The sequence below is a fragment of the Topomyia yanbarensis genome, chromosome 2 (genome assembly GCF_030247195.1).
Source record: "Topomyia yanbarensis strain Yona2022 chromosome 2, ASM3024719v1, whole genome shotgun sequence".
Lineage (NCBI taxonomy): Eukaryota > Metazoa > Arthropoda > Insecta > Diptera > Culicidae > Topomyia > Topomyia yanbarensis.
The window spans coordinates 218,557,300-218,574,187 of NC_080671.1; the positions used below are offsets into that span (position 1 = coordinate 218,557,300).

Below are 16,888 nucleotides of genomic sequence, written 5' to 3' on the forward strand. Positions count from 1 at the left end.
ACCCACGGGTTTGGTCCAATCTCTATAAACAAAAAAATATTTGTCTACTTATTTAGTACATGGCATTCGAAAGATATAGTAATTAAGTATATCCCTTGCAAGTTTGAAAATATTTCATTGACGGAATCGATAGTTATAACGGTTTGGATGTGATAGATGGGTTTTCTACCAGACTTCAAGCGTGAATCCATGTTTGTCCATTGACTATTTAGATCGCTTATGCGTGTCGCGATTTTTAAAGGAAACCATTGCGATTTAATTACATAAATATAATGTACAAATGGTGTTATTTATATGGTGCACTGAAAAAAATATGAAAATAGGGTTGTGTACCAAACGTTAAATATAATGTGTAAATTAAAAAAAATAGATGAAAGTTGGAATGTTTACTTCAAAAGGCCATATATCAATGGTATGTTGACTGATTCTAATTATTTTTTCATTATTGGACAGGTAGACGTTTCATCGTTAATTTTCATCAAGAAGAATATAAAATAGAGTTGTCTACGTAAATAAATAGACAATATAATTGGTCTCAACTATATGTATTATAATTATTTAGTGTTTATTTTTGTATTAAAAATAGCGGCCTTATTATCAATTTTTATATACTAGTTGATTGCAATTGCTGTTTACTACAAATTATGGATATATGAAATGTTAAAACTAACACAGTCGTGATTCGCTGGTCGCTCAATTTTTAACAGGAGCCGCTTTTTAGTTGTACCTCCGCTAGTTGGTCCATTGTCGACATCTGAATGTCAAATTCTCATGTTAAATTCAATTCGACAATAAAACTGACAATAGTTAGAGATATGAGAACTTGTACTAATAACATCCCCTTTGATCCCCCTACTAATAACATCCCCCAGTTTTAACATCTGTCAACCCAACCAGCGAATCACAATTGTACAAAATTTCCAACAAAAACCGTATCATAACATAAATTGATCTGAATCAGCAAATACCTTCATATTTTTGAATATATATATTGAATTTATGGTTTTATTTTTCCATGATTTGTAGTTTGCGTTTGTTGCAGACTACTAATGTATAGAAATTGATAGGTCGTCGCTTTGAATATAAAGATATTTACTAAATAGTGATAATACATATAGTTGAGGATAATTAAGTTGTCTATTGTTTGAAGTAGCCAACTCTATTTTATATTCTTCTTGATGAAAATTAACGATGAAACGTCTACCTGTTCAATAATGAAAAAATAATTAGAATCAGTCAACATACCATTGAGATATGGCCTTTTGAAGTACATTCCAACTTTCATTTATTTTTTTTTTTTGAATTACACATTATATTTAACGTTTGGCAGACAACCCTATTTTCATATTTTTTTAGTGCACCATATAAATAACACCATTTGTACATTATATTTATGTAATTAAATCGCAAGGGTTTCCTTTAAAAACCGCGACACGTATAAACGATCTTAATAGTCAATGGACAAACATGGATTCACGCTTGAAGTCTGGTAGAAAACCCATCTATGATCGCATACCACATCCAAACCGTTAAACCTTTCGATTCCGTCAATGAAATATTTTCAAACTTGCAAGGGATATACTTGATTACTATATCTTTCGAATGCCACGTACTAAATAAGTAGACAAATATTTTTTTGTTTATAGAGATTGGACCAAACCCGTGGGTGTTTGCTGGTAGCCTTATGAAACGTATCATAAAACTTCAAATCGCCATATCTCTCGAATCCCTCGATGGATCATTTTGAAATTCACTGAGAAGATGCTTGGATACTGTATCTTTCGAATGCCGTATGCCAAATTTATGGTCATTTTTTTAGTTAATAACGGTTTTAGGAACACCGTGTATTCGCTATTGAAAACTGGGAAAATATCTCAACAGAAACTTTGAAACGGTATCCCTAAATTGAAACGTTAGAAGTATTCTATTTCAAAAAATTTTGTTATGGTGTACTTGAACGCATCGGTTTCCCAACAAAATTGAATTTTGTCGTGTTCAAAATTTTAAACAAAAATTTATTGCAAAGAATCAGTTATTTTCAAAAGTATGTACTTTCAGAATATTTAATATTTTTTGTTCGATTTTTTGAGTTTCAACTTTGTATATAACCCTTTTAAGGTTGCACAGAGAATGGGTAAAAATCTAAAACGGAAAAATCAGTTTTTTTCCATACCGTTTGTTAGATCTTCATAAAAATCAAACAGCTTATGTAGAATGTTGTTACAGTACTGCTGATTAATTGTTATGAAGATCTAACATACGATGTGGAAAAACTGCTTTTTTCGTTTTCGATTTTTTGGAATTTAAGAATGATGGATTATAAGGAGACAGCCGCTAGTACTTAAGGCTACGAGTTAACAGTGGAAAATTCATAAAGCAAAAGAATGAGGTGCGAAAACCACCATCAGTCTTTCCACGAAATAATACGTTGATGCAGTCCCTTAGAGGAAAGGCGGGAAAGATAGTCAGGAATGTTTTTAGTAGTTAGTAGTAGGCATTTGCAGCTGTTTATATCTTACTATTTTAAAACAAATATTTTCCTATATCGGTGTACTGAGTCGAATAATCCGATCTTCCGTTAAGAAGTCGATTTTTAGAATGATGGCATAATCTTTGTACAGTGACACAATCTCATTTTCATACACCGCTATGTGGAATACTTATATGCATTTTACAAGTCCAAATTAAGTTTACGAGACATTTTATATATGTAGAGATAGTTTACTAGACAGCATAGGAATGATACAATAATTATCGTTGTGCTACAAATGCTCATTTTTTAAAAAAATATCATAATTCTAAAGATAGTCAAATATACACGCAATCTCATATTCGTACAGTACACATATTTTTTCAAAAATCAATTGAAATTTATATAATAAATATTCAATGGGCTAGTTTTTATTTGTAATTACAGTTTTCAATCGTATTGGAATGCTAACCACTAGTTTTTGTGTGTATTTAACTTAAATTTTATCCCATTCTCCTAAATAGTAGTTTCTAAGATCATTCTCATTATAATCCGGATAGTTTCGCACTTTTTATCCAAATACTCCCATTTATTTTTCTAATCAGTTAATAAACGGGGTCCGCAGTGGAGAATCCATAACATTCAAACAATTATAAATTTACTCCAAACGCTTTTTGCACGCCTTATGCTTTAGGTGCTTCTCCTGATCGAATTTCTTAGTAAAAGTACCATTTTATGGAAGTTTTGCTTTAAAATTTATTTTAAGATATTCATATTAAAATACACATTCTGATCCATCATTCCATCAATGAAGACCATACTTCTAGCACTTCTAGAGGACATATAATACCCCATACAAAAAAGTCCACTGTCTCTGCGCTTGGCTGCTGTTATAAGGCTTTTACATCCAGGTCTGAGTTCGATTTTCTCTTGAAACAACAGCCATTTGAGTCAAAGATGTTGAATTTGGACTCGTAGACAAAGTTTACAATCTTTGCAATATTCCGATAAAATGTTTCAATGTTGTTTAGTAAATAAAAAATCAATTCTGTGTTTTTCTCATTGATGAACAGCTTGTTGCTCAGAACACAGGCATTGTAATTGTCCGTTCTCCATACATTACGAGCCGTACCAGGGCAGACTTATACTCAAATGCTATGATTCAATTTATTTACCATGTAGGGGAGAGGGGGTAACAATGAAACACATTTTTTATACGATTTAATTTTGATGATAATACATTTTATTTGTGTAGCCAAAAGTGATACATAGTTTCACTCTGTTGTTAACTAATACATATATTTTTTCCAGCTGGTAAAACTCACGGGAAATAACTTTTTTTGGGTAATAAACAGTCGGTGGTAAAATGTACCAGTCAGCCCCATGGGTAGGAACTATGAAACACGACGTCGTCTACAGTGAAATATTCTACTTGCAAATTTCATTCCTTTGTTTTGACGAATAAAGATCCTAAAGCTTCCTATTAAAGTTATTTTGAAACGCAAATCGTTTGTTTACGCAAGATATCACATCGCGTAATATCGGACCACCATATATGCATATAAGATGCAATCTTGCAAGAATCGATAATTTCTACACAACTTGCCCAAATTGACAAACTTTCCATTTAATGAGTTGTATTTATTGTGGAAAATCGGAACCCATTCACATTTTAATATAGATCACAAAAACAAGAAATGTTCACTGTTCCCCATATATCATCGTTTCACAGTTACCCAATGGGTCTATTTATGAAGATTGTCAAATTACACAGAACCATGACAAGTTACCAAAAAACTTTGTTCGCGGCAAATGTTGAGCATATAATTTGCTACAAATAACAGTAGAATAAACATTTATCTGGTGAACGGTAGCTCATAAAAATGGAATAATGATTTTTATTGCAAATTTACTCTGACTGTTATAAAACAAACAAATATCCATTAAAAGAGATAGAGTTATCAGAAATCTTCCAAAATATAGTAACACGTGTAAAGAATTATAAACCATGAAATATGAGGGAATGAGACGATTATGTTCATGCATTATGATTTTATTGCGATTGTTTCATAGTTCCTGCTGATCCACCGTTACCCTCTCTCCCCTATAGGGTAAGGTAGGGCAAATCCGACCGTTGGGTAAACCCGACCCCCCTCTGTTATCGAAAATCGGAAGCACTACGCGAACTAATATCAATTTTGTCGTGTAGAGCATCGAAAATAATCATCATGGTGGCATGACAGCATTTTATTAGTCTACATCGCGATGCTCAAACGACAATAAGTGTGTTTTTACAACTTTTGATTTGATTTTTGTGCATTATTGACTTCAAGATATTTCTGATTGATAAAGTGATTGCATAAAAATGTAAGTGGATTCAAATTCTTTGATTTAAGTCCTACAAAGTGCATAGATGAATTTAGGCCAACCTTTTTCATAATGTTTTTTAATCGCGTCGTAATGAAAAATGACGCGGTGGGGTAAACCCGATAGTGGGGTAAATCCGACCGCTTTTTTGCTAAGAAAATGTTTATTTATCAATTTGAAAAATATTTTTATTATCATTATTTATTATTTTTTCGCACAATTACAAACGAAAAACACAAAAACGTGATGAATATAGTATTCGTCGAGCAATTGCTCCGATGCAAATGGGAATATTTTTACGTGCTACTGCTCGTGATTTTGACATTCCAAGATTGACATTGCATTCCATTTTCTTCATGTTACAATTTAACATAACATTAATCGATTTATCATTGAACAACCATAAAATTTGGGTAATATCTGTACTAAATCAACCAAACACATAGGCGGTCGGGTTTACCCCACCATTTTTGAAAGCAGCAGAAATGAACTTTTTCGCAAAACCCTTTTATCTCCAAATTTTCTAAAGTTGCGAATAAAATGCTATGTATAGAAAGTTGCCCAGAAGTCTAACCTTCAATTTGGTATATAAAACGACTTGATCCGATGTAAAATGAGAATTTTACAGCCAAAACCATTTACTAGGTCGGATTTGCCCCACCTTACCCTATAACATTAAATTACTGGATTTTCCCAAATTTTTCTAATTAAAAATCGTTTATCCCTCATCGTAAATTGTTTACAGTTCAAGTTTTTCGCAATATGTGCTCTACGTTTCACCACATCAAAGCTGTTAACGACATTTTAAATAGTGGGACGCAGCCTTTGAACAATTTCAAAGATTTCATGAAGTGATTTACCTTTATTTTGGTGAGTAATAATTAGTTTTCCTCCCATAATGGCAGCTAGTTTACTTTTTTAACCATTACGTTAACTTGAGGGAATTTTTTAAACTAGTGTAGAGGAAACTGCCAATGAACACTTTTCTGTAGTCATAAAATCTATTTTTCTAAGTAAAACAAAAAATAAATTGACTTTTAAAAAGTGTACGAATATGAAATTGTGCCATTTTCACACCAAGTCATGATTTTTTATGTGTAGTGTATGGAAACTTGCACACTTTAGATTACAAATGATAAGAAAATGACAGATGATGATTCTACTACCACATTTGCAAAACAATACCTATATTAAATAGCGCAAACATTTATGAAATAATATTAAACATTAACACTAGAGGTGTACGAATATGAGATTGTATCACTGTATATAAGAAATAAAATCTACAATATGAAACCTCAAGTATGTTTGTACGTTATTTTCTCTAGGAGAAATGACCCGTTATGTGCAGCTAAATTCTAAATGGAACAGACTTTAAAGACAAAAACATACATCATCGCATCAAAATATAGAACTTATTTATGATTCACTTCCTAGCATAATAATTGATGTTTTTTCATATGACCTTTTCCTTTTAAGGCGATGCCTCACATAAACCGTTTATTATAAGTGATCCAGATACTTCATTGATCAATCTTGAAGGTAAAGAAGATTTCCTTATCATCGCTAGTGATGGCTTGTGGGAATCTCTTAGCGAAGACGCCATAGCATTATTGGTTTATCGGCAGTTAGCAGCAAATCCAGGTATGTAGGTAATAGTTTGGTTACAATCGAAATAATTAGTCTATCACGTCTATTGCAATATAATGTGCAACACATCATTATATGAAGATCTCTAAAATATAATAGTCGGCAAGCACGAAAGTGTTTCAGAGCAAAAAAGCCTTGGTAACAATCATTTTGCGGAGCTTTTTTCAAAGACTTCTTTATCAATTGAATGGCTGGCTTCCAAAAGTTGCTAACCCACATTTTTTCCAAAATCGACATTTTGGCACTTTTGATAGTGCTAAGTAATTCACGTGTACCGCCATTTAAGATATTTGAAAATAATTTTTAGATTTGTTGCTATTAGCTGTCAAAGTTGACCATTGAGGTAACCCCAGTACTAGCTGGCGTCCAAAAGTGGCTAACTTCACATTGAGTCTTATAGAGATTCAAGTTCTCTCGTTCGTTTTTCGAAGTTTTAAGAAAAAGTAGTCAATCGATTCGCAATTAGTAAATTTTGTGTTGTAGCTCACATATCGGCGAACTCGATGTAATACTGTTTTTAGTTGAATTGCATTGTATGTCTGTATGTGTGTGTGACTTTTTGCCTTTCTCATATAGAAAGGTTATGCAATCACTCTAAAAATCATCAACCTAATCCCGGCCCGTAATGCCGAGTGTCAGATCCAATTCGACTCAGTTCGTCCAGATCAGCAAATGTCTGTATGTGTGTATGTATGTGTGTATGTATGTGTGTTTGTATTTTCTAATCTCACTCACTTTTCTCAGACATGGCTGAACCAAATTGCTCAAACTTAGTTTCAAATTACTCGAACTTGCCAGTCTAGATCAATAATGACTAACTAAAGTCGCTTTGACCACATTGACCACCTACGACGGTGATTCCATAGAAGCAGGAATTAAATAATGTTCAAAGGGTGGAATAAAGGAAAATTTAAAAATCGGATTTTTGTTTTTGTTGACATTTGTCTTTAAAATGCATTAAACGTCGAGATTTAATGTACCCTCGGCATGATACTGTACCTTGATGTGGTCCGGGGGCTTTTCCACCAAAGCAGTATTACAGTGATTATATCACATAAACTTGGGATACGATTATTTTCTTTTTAGTTAAGCTACATTGTGATCAATTTTAGTACCTAACTTGGCGACCTTTATTATCCACTGCCATGGTCAAATAATATACAATGTGGGTTTAGGGCCCAATTCTCTCTGCAGGCACCTCATTCCAAACGTACAAACGTGGTCTACGCGATAATACAAACCTGGTCACAAATACGAACGCCCGCGATCTCGCCAATATTCAAACACCCCGATTGATTAGGTGAACGTTGGAACCTAAGAACCTAAGCTCGCGCAATCATGAATCGGTCACGTCCGGAAGTCTCCGCCCTTGATCATAGCAGCCCAAATTCATGCCTTTAGTTGGACCAATAGAAATAAAAACTAGACAAGACGTCCATGTGCGATCGTTGAAGAATACGCGAACATGCGAATGGCCACACGCTTATAAAGATAATGTGTCCACGCGAAGTTACATACTAGCACACGCGACAAAAGCGTCCACATACAAACGCTTGAGTCCTTCTCGATCATCCACGCACGACTACGCCCACGATCTCGTAAAAAGTATAACACCCTGGTGACTAAGTGAATGGTTTTGCACTTATAAATTAACGATCCCGGTCTCGAGAGTGAACCTCCAAATGCCTGTGTTCGCGCGAAACTACATAAAAATCGAATGCAAAGTCACATACACGCGACAAAAAAAATATCAAAATGCTTGAGCCCTTCGCGACCATCCACGCAACCTATACTCGCGCTCTTCCAGACATTATAACATCCCGGTGATAATATGAACGTTCTCGGCACTTGTAATCACTCAAACGCAGTCTCAAGCGTGAACCTACAGTCCCCCGCACTCGTGCATTCATAAATCGTTCCCGTCCGGAAGTCTCTATCCCCGATTCCAGAAGTCTAGGTCCATGTCTTAATTAAATCAATTAGCTCTACAGTTCCAGTAGGACAACTCTCGAAAAAAATCGGCATATTATTAATACTCAATAGCAATACTAACTCTTCTCTTTATTTTATTTTTTTTTTTATTTTTTTTCGGTCTCATGCGTTATTTTCTTGTGATGACCTTTTTGAGCTCTTACATCCAAGAAGAGCAACATTGCTGCCAACAATGATTCTTCTCTGCCATCGGACGTCGCCAGGTTTTAGAACAATGGATATGTATTCTCATACTCGATGGTATCAGATAAGTAGGAACGATCAACAAACTGCAAGTAGTATATTACACATTTCTTATTTTGAAGTATAAAATATTCGTATTAAAATATTATTTACAGGCTCCACACATATCTCAACACACACAAATACATTGAAGTTTTTTTTTTATGCGGGGGATACGTACCGCATAAAAAAAAATCCGCATAAAAAAAACCGCATAACTTTGAAAATCCGCATAAAAAAAAACCGCGTAACTTTGAAAATCCGCATAAAATAAAACCGCATAACTTTGAAAATCCGCATAAAAAAAACACATAAGATGTGAAATATTTTTCAATACTAAGAGCCATAGTACTCAAGGAAAAGCAAGGATTTGAAGTAAGAAAGTTTAGAAAAAAGCGTGGAGTAGGGTCATATGAGCAAGCTTAGAGTTTCCCGGCTACTTAGCTCTTTTTCTTCTGCAACGCAGGAGTCAGGATCTTTTGGCATTAAATGCGAATCACCTGAGTCTGCGGCATGTCCAGACAAGCGTAAAGTCACTTAATGACTTATGCTGTCGGAACCGTGACTCCTTGGAATCGCAAGACTGACCTCGGCACCTAACCGACCAGCATCGAGATAACGATTTCGAGAGAAATTTCAACGTCGGGAAATTTCTCCGTCGGAGTAGACTTGGCCCCCGCCGGGGACTAATTCGAATAGATCGGGAAGTAGCGCCGGCAGATGCTCGTCGGGGCGCCTGACAACTGGAAGTCACTCCACCCCGAATCGCAGGACCGACCTCTGCATCTGCCCGGGTAGATCTTCCACTGCCGGGGAATTTTTCGTCGGAGTAGGAAAAATCCACCGTCGGGGACTATTCCGAGTAGTCCGTAGCGAATCGCCGGCTTGAATCATCGGGGCGCCAGTGAACCGGACGCAATCCTCCACCGGGAATCGCTGGACTGACCTCGGCATTCTGCCGGATTGCATCTAAGGAAGAATAACGTTTCCGCCAACGGTTACAGGAGACATTCTTTCGTCGGGGAACTCTCCGCCGAGGTAGGCTAGCTCCACCGTCGGGAGCTACGCCGATTAGAACCGAACGCGACAGACCCTGGTCGTTGGGGCACCAGTGAACCGGAAGCCACCCTCCAACCGGAATCGCCAGATCGACCACGGCATCCAACTGGTCAACGTAGAGAGGAAGGCATGTAGAATATCATGCCGTGCAGGACTGATATGGCGGTTACGAGACAAGCGAAATCTAGCACGACCAGCTAGACCTGGAATCAAGTGAAGTGCATTAACACGCCTCCCCCCAAAGTAGTCATTTCAAATGGAATCCGGGGGATCAGGCAAATGTCGGACTTCTTGGTGGAGTTTAGAGGAATAGAGAGTTATCTTCTCTGTTCAGAGTCCCTCACTCTGGCACATGATGGACGAAATCGGTAGTATGATCTAACTACTGAACGTGTGCCGGGTCGGCGTAAAAGCTTTATCACCAAGTAAAAAAAATACACGCTCAGAGACTTTTTTTCCGATCTCGTCGAACTGAGTCGAATGGTATAAGAGATTCGGCTCTGCGGGCCTCGGTTAAAAAGTTGAAATTCCGACCGATTGCATAAGTTTTATTATGAGACAGGTAAAAAGGTATTCAGTCATTTTCTGTTTTTATTTTCACTGCATCAAGAATACTTCTCATATCCTTAACCCAAAGACTAGTAATTTATAACCTAAAATAAAAATATGAACATTTTATGTCTTTTGTTTAAGCATGTGCATTCACGAGGATCTATCTTTCGATAAAAGTCGCTTCAGGTGATGCCCTAGAAATTAAAAGGAAGCTGCATAAAAAGAATCGCATAACTTTGAAAATTCGCATAAAAAACCGCATAACTTTGAAAATCCGCATTAAAAAAACCGCATAACTTTGAAAATCCGCATAAAAAAACCGCATAACTTTGAAAATCCGCATAAAAAAAAACCGCATAACTTTGAAAATCCGCATAAAGAAAGTCGCATAAAAAAATCCGCATAAAAAAAAACCGCATAAAAAAAGACTTCAGTGTACACAAATGCTTGACAGGTGACTGGGCCAAGTGCATTCACTCGTAGGATCTATCATTTCGATGATCGCCTCGATTCTACGAAACCAGTGCACAAGTAAGCTGACGTAAGCTAGTCTCATCTGGTGAATGCATGTAACCTGGAAACCCCAGACACGACAGGACGAGACGGACAGACTGGACTCGACGGGGCCTAGTTCAGAGTTTTTGAGCATTCTTCAATGCACGGTTATTGACCTAAAAAAAGAAACATTCGGCATGTTATTTTTCCTTTTATTACTGTATCTTGAGTTGGGTTCACACTGATATTCACTAGCACAGTCAATTGCATATTCTCCCATATACATTCACATCCAAAACGTGCAAACGCCCCTAACTTTCGCGATAACACAAACCTGGTCAAAAACGCGAACTTACATTACAATTTCAATCATCCACACACACCTACGCTCGCAATTTCGCCAACACCCCTTTACTTAAGTGAACTTTTCGGCACCTATAACTTTGCAACCGCGGTCTCAAGCATTAACCCACCACTCGCGCGATCATAGACCGGCTACGTTCGGAATTCTCTACTCTCGATCAGCCTAGACTCATGCCTTCAGTTGGACCGATCGGGAATGATGCTCATATTCACTAGACAACACGTTTCTCTACCATACACTGAAGGTTAATTATTAGATTCACGGTCCGCGCTCGATCGTTCGGGAATATACGTGAATGTGCGAATGGCAACACGGATCTGAAACCGGATTTATGCACGCAAAGTTGGAGACACGCTGGCATTCATATGCTCGAGCCTTTAGCGATCACACTATTACACAATTAGTAAACGCCCACGCTAACCCAGACAGATATGCACTCCTGGACTCGAACGCTAAAAACCACACCTTCCACGCATACACCACCCAGGACTGAACATTAGATTCATACATGCAAAGCAACAAATAATAATTACAGGTATTCGTCTGGCAACCGGGGGAAGTACATCTCAAACGCAGAACTTATCATTTCAATGATGGCCTTGGATCTGCGTTGCCTGTGTTCAAGGCACCATAGCTTTGTCCGTCAGGTCAAGGATGTATGAAACCCGCTGGCCACCACCCTCGGCCCTAGCTGCCCATAAAGGGATAAAAAATGCATTAAACGTCGAGATTTAATGTAATTTCGAAAAAAATGACGAAAATTGACTTTTCGCTTTTCTCAATAGAAAGGATATGCAATCTTTCTGAAAGTCGCCTTTTTAACCGAGGCCCCGAGAAACGAGTCACATATACCATTCGTCTCAGTTCGTCGAGATCGAGTATGTGTGTGTATTTTCTCAACTCTCACTTTTGTCCGAGATGACTGGACCGAATCGCTTAAACTGAAACTTTCAAATGAACGGTATAACGCTCTCATAAGCTGCTATTGAATTTTGTGTTGATCGGACTTCCGGTTCCGGAGTTACGGGTTGAAGATTGCGGACACACAACAAATTCCCATATAAACTGGTAACAGCATGATTAGGGTTCGCAGTACCGACCCTTTTAGGCGTGAACCGGTAATACGGTACTGAAGCCCTCAGTACCGGTAAAGTACCGGTACTCGAAATTTTTTTAAAAATTCGAAAAAAGCTTCAAACTGAAATTGAATGCTCAATTGATGATCTTATTCTCAGATGATTGATTGGTGCTGATCAAAAGACATGTTTATTGTTTTAATTGCTTCGGAATGGCAAGACTTATTTCACAGAAGATATTTTTTATATAGGGCACCTTCTTTTATTTCGAAATCTAGACCACTTTGAAATCAATAACTGCTAAGTGGTGCGACTTTCGTCGATTGGAACAGATGGTAAATGTATGAAACCCTATTAATAACAGTAAATCAAAGCAAGAATGGCAGTAAATCCGAGCAAGTTGATCGCTTTTCCTCTCTTGCTTTTCTGAAAATTGGTTCCGACCTTTATGTCGTTGTGTATGTGTACTTTCGAAGTTCGTAAGTTAATGTCACTCCTTTTTCTCGGGGAATTCAGATTTTTACAAACTTGATTGCAAATGAAAGATACAATACTCCCAAAGACTACTATAGAGTTTCGTTGATATCAGACATTGGGTTCCGGAGTTACAAGCTGGTTACTGCGGCCATATAAGAATTTCCCATATAAACCGGAACAATCGTAATACTTCAAGGGTTAAACATCCATTGAAATGTACATCAAATTACTTCTTGTTGCAAGTCATCATTGATGGCCAATCAAAGATTCTTTGAATATATTATCCACTATCGATAGTTCTGGAACTCTCGAGTTCTGAACGTATTTCAGAATTAAAATCACATCGGTTCTTCGGTGATGACTTAACCGATTTTCATAAACCAAGTCTCAAATGGAGGTTATAATATACGGTTGGGTGTTGCATCCTCCAACTACCTCCCCTCTCCCTCTCTTACCTGCATCCCCTCACACCGTCGGCCCTACATTACCCAACCTCCCCCCCCCCCCCCCACACCTCTTGTAACCTGCGATACCCTTCATCCACCATATACATTTTAGGGAATTTCGTCTTACAACCAGAGGTGGGTAAGAAAACCAACTTGTACGTACATTCACTGGTACTGGTATGGTACCTAAAATCTCAACACGTGTAAACGAGTGATGCACATCGTATTCGGTTTGGATTTCACACGGTAAACGAAAGAAAAACCTCCATCGAGTCTCAGTTTATAAAACCAAACCGAGCCACTCAGCACCGTTTACATGGATGTACGAATTTCAACTTGTGTTGATGTATTCTCAGAAGCGGTTTCGGTTTGGCTTTAGAAAACCGAGCCTGGTTTTTTCTGGACACGGTGCTTCGGTTGAAAGAAGAAGCAGCAAATTCGTCTGCAGTGCTGCCGAATAGACAACTGAATTGAGTTCAATTAGTTGTTGAGAGTCAATGGGGTAATATCGAAACGGCTGGTTCTGAGCAGTTGTTAAAAGTTCAACAATTGATGTTTGTTTCAATGCTGAACCATGAAATGTAGATATGTTTGACTTGGCAAAGTTGTCTAGAGCATACAAATTGATGTTAATGTCAAAATGTTTAAATTGAAATTAAAGAAAACAATGCAATCAGCGATGTCAATAAAATAACAAAAACAATAAAATCAATTAAATTAATGAAATCAATTAAACATGACTTGAATCACTTGCAACTTCACATTAACACTCAATGTGTTCAAAGTGGCCTGTATTTATATCGCCAATAGTCGTATCAATGAGATCTAATCCACGTCTGGTTGCGCTGGTTAGGCGATTCTCGAATAATCTCGAGCACGCACTCGCATTTTGTATTAGGCAATCCAGCGGTGGGTTCTGTCAACAAGTCTACTCCTGTGAACAGAAATACTCGTCCGACAAACATCTTCCGTTAATCCGATTCGTTTGATGTTGGATCGAATCACCGATATTGTCGGACGTTGCACCTCTCGGTGTAACGTCAGAAGAAGTAAAAAGGAAATAATCAGCTGATCAGAAACGTCTTATGGATTGCCTAATTGCACGGTGTGTTTGGTAGAACAATTTTCTTCGAAAAAAATCGGCATATCTAAAACTTCAGCACGTGATAGAATGCGCTTTTCCCTTTCATTTGAAAGTAAAATTAAAATATTCTATCGGGGACTCCAGAACAACTTTTTATTTTAAAGTTTTTTTGTTTGAAAACTTAAGTTTTTCAATGAAACTGGTTCACATTTTTGCCCCTAGGTAGTACTTTAGACATTCAAATATTACCAAAAGTGAGAATCTAATGGACAATTTCATTGTGTACAACTTTGTAGAAAACTACATCGCGATCTAAAATCGCTAGAGAAAGATATTAAATTTTTATCAAAGTTTCTAGATTCGCACGGGGCCTATTGGTTAAGAAGCTTTGTTCCAAAAACATTTTTATTTGTAAAAAATGGATTGCCTTATTTTAATAGTGTGCTCAGAAGAACTTGAATGCTAGCAAAGTCCCACCTTGAAGGGTAAAAAACATAATTCCAGATTCCACCGTTTTATGCGCACCAATGATATTTTAGGAGCATGGAGATATAGAGAAGAGTAGATAAAATTTGAACGAAATTAGTACTCTTTTGTAAGATGCTGGGCAATGCAGCAAAATGAAACTTTTTTTTTCTGTCACAGATATACAGTAAAGACCCGTTGTTATCAGCCCCTTGGCAAATTTTAAGCTGATAAAACAGGGACATTGATAAAATCGGGACATATATTTTTCTGTCTTTTTATTAAACCGAAACTCATAAAATATTCTTCCTTGTTCCTTAGATATAGCCTTGCAACCTTTTTTGATTATTTACTTTAAGTTCCCCTTAAGGGGGTCTGACAGTGCAAAATTTAAAAAAAAGAAATAATATTTTTATTTTTGCCTTTTTCGGATCTCTAAGATAAGAAATATATGCCTAAGAAAGGATTTATTCGAATTCAACTTGGTTCGTTTGCTAGAGCCCATTAAACTACCAACTATCAATTTTCATATGAAGCTGATAAAATCGGGTCAAAAACTGATAAAATCGGGTGCTGATAAAATCGGGTCTCCACTGTATTTGTTTCTTCTTTTTTTTCTTCACTCATTCTGGAGTATGCTTGATGTAACCTTGAATCCACCTTTTTGCTCGTTAGCATCTTGTGGGATATCTATTTTTGGCCTAAATTTTAACTTTATATTTGATCAAACTCAATTATATATGCAGTCATATGATTTGATTTCGATTGAGAATCGTGATAGACACTGAACTGAACTGGCAACTCTGTCTTCTTGATATGTTGTCTTTGCTCTTATCCCATATCCCATATTATGGAAATCTTCAATAAACAGACTTTTATTACTTGAATGTATGGTACAGCCTGATATTTTCTTGTTCGTTTTCTGTTGTGATCCGTGTACAACGAGTAACGACTCCAGAATTTCCTCTTAAAGGAAATTATGAAACATGGTTTTATTTTTTTTTCTAAGATTATGTGTTCGATTTGGAAATAAAATTTGAGGACAAGCAAAAATCTGCATCTCTAAATTCTGATGAAATGAATCTACCCCAAAAGATAACAAACATGGATTCAAAACTCAAAGAGCTTTTCTTCTTTTTCAATCATCTTTCTTTTAATGTTGATAAAGACAAACAGGATTCTCAACCCAAAATTGCAATAAAATCCGTCGTTTATTACAATGACTCGAACTGTCTACTTTAGTTCATTCAAATATAAAGCTTTGAATTTAAGCCAATTGTTTTTTACCAGGCAGGATAGGATTAGGAAGAAGGGTCATTTTAGCTTACATTAGCTATCCCCTAGAGCGAGAAAAGTAATGAAAAAGGCATGATAAAATCCGTTACTATATTAATCAACATCTTGAAAAAGTATAAGATTATCGAATAAATTTGGTCAACACCTTACCACGCCTCATAAAGTGTCATTTTCGCCCAAGACCCGGAGAAATCTGATAATATATTTTTTCTGCTGATAATGGGACTTTGTATACATTGAAATTTATCTGAATTTACTGTTCATTTAAACCCAACATTTTTTTGTAAGTCCTTGTTAATCGACTTCTTAATCCATAGGCCCCGCGCACACCTAAAAACTGATTAAATTTTAATAACTTTCTCGGGTGATTTTATATCGATTCACAGCATTCTACGAAGTTGTAGCCAATGGGATTGTTCATCAGATTCTCACTTTTAGTATTTTTTGAATGTCTATAGTACCAATTAGTAGCAAAAATGCGAATTAATTTCATTAAAAAGCTTAAGTTTTCAATCAAAAAACTTTAAAATAAAAAGTTGTTCTAGACCCCCCGACAGAATATTTTAATTTTACTTTCAAATGAAAGGGAAAAGTCCATTCTTTCATATTCCGAAGCTTTACAGATGCCGAATTTTTTTGAATAAAGTTATTCGACAAAGACACCGTGAATTGCACAGAGGCAATTGCGTGTATGTGTGTGTTATTCACATATGGTAAGCAACTCGAACGCAAGTGGGGAAAAACTCACGATTTCTGTTATTTTTGCTGTTACTGTACATCGTTTTGAAACATCTAGAAGGTTTGGTCGCGAACATTCGAGTTTAGAGAAAACTACCACTAAATTATTCAATTACAAAAAAACTTAATTCATTG

General features: G+C 36.5%; 1 protein-coding gene across 3 annotated transcripts in view; it reads left to right on the forward strand.

The window, feature by feature from the left end:
- Positions 1-16,888, forward strand: part of LOC131682914 (serine-rich adhesin for platelets-like) — a 1,216,708-nt gene that overhangs the window by 99,788 nt on the left and 1,100,032 nt on the right. For all 3 annotated transcript variants that reach the window (XM_058964729.1, XM_058964727.1, XM_058964728.1), the window contains one exon: positions 6,317-6,481. In XM_058964729.1, the coding sequence (XP_058820712.1) occupies positions 6,317-6,481 (165 nt within the window). The remainder of the gene's footprint in view (positions 1-6,316; positions 6,482-16,888) is intronic.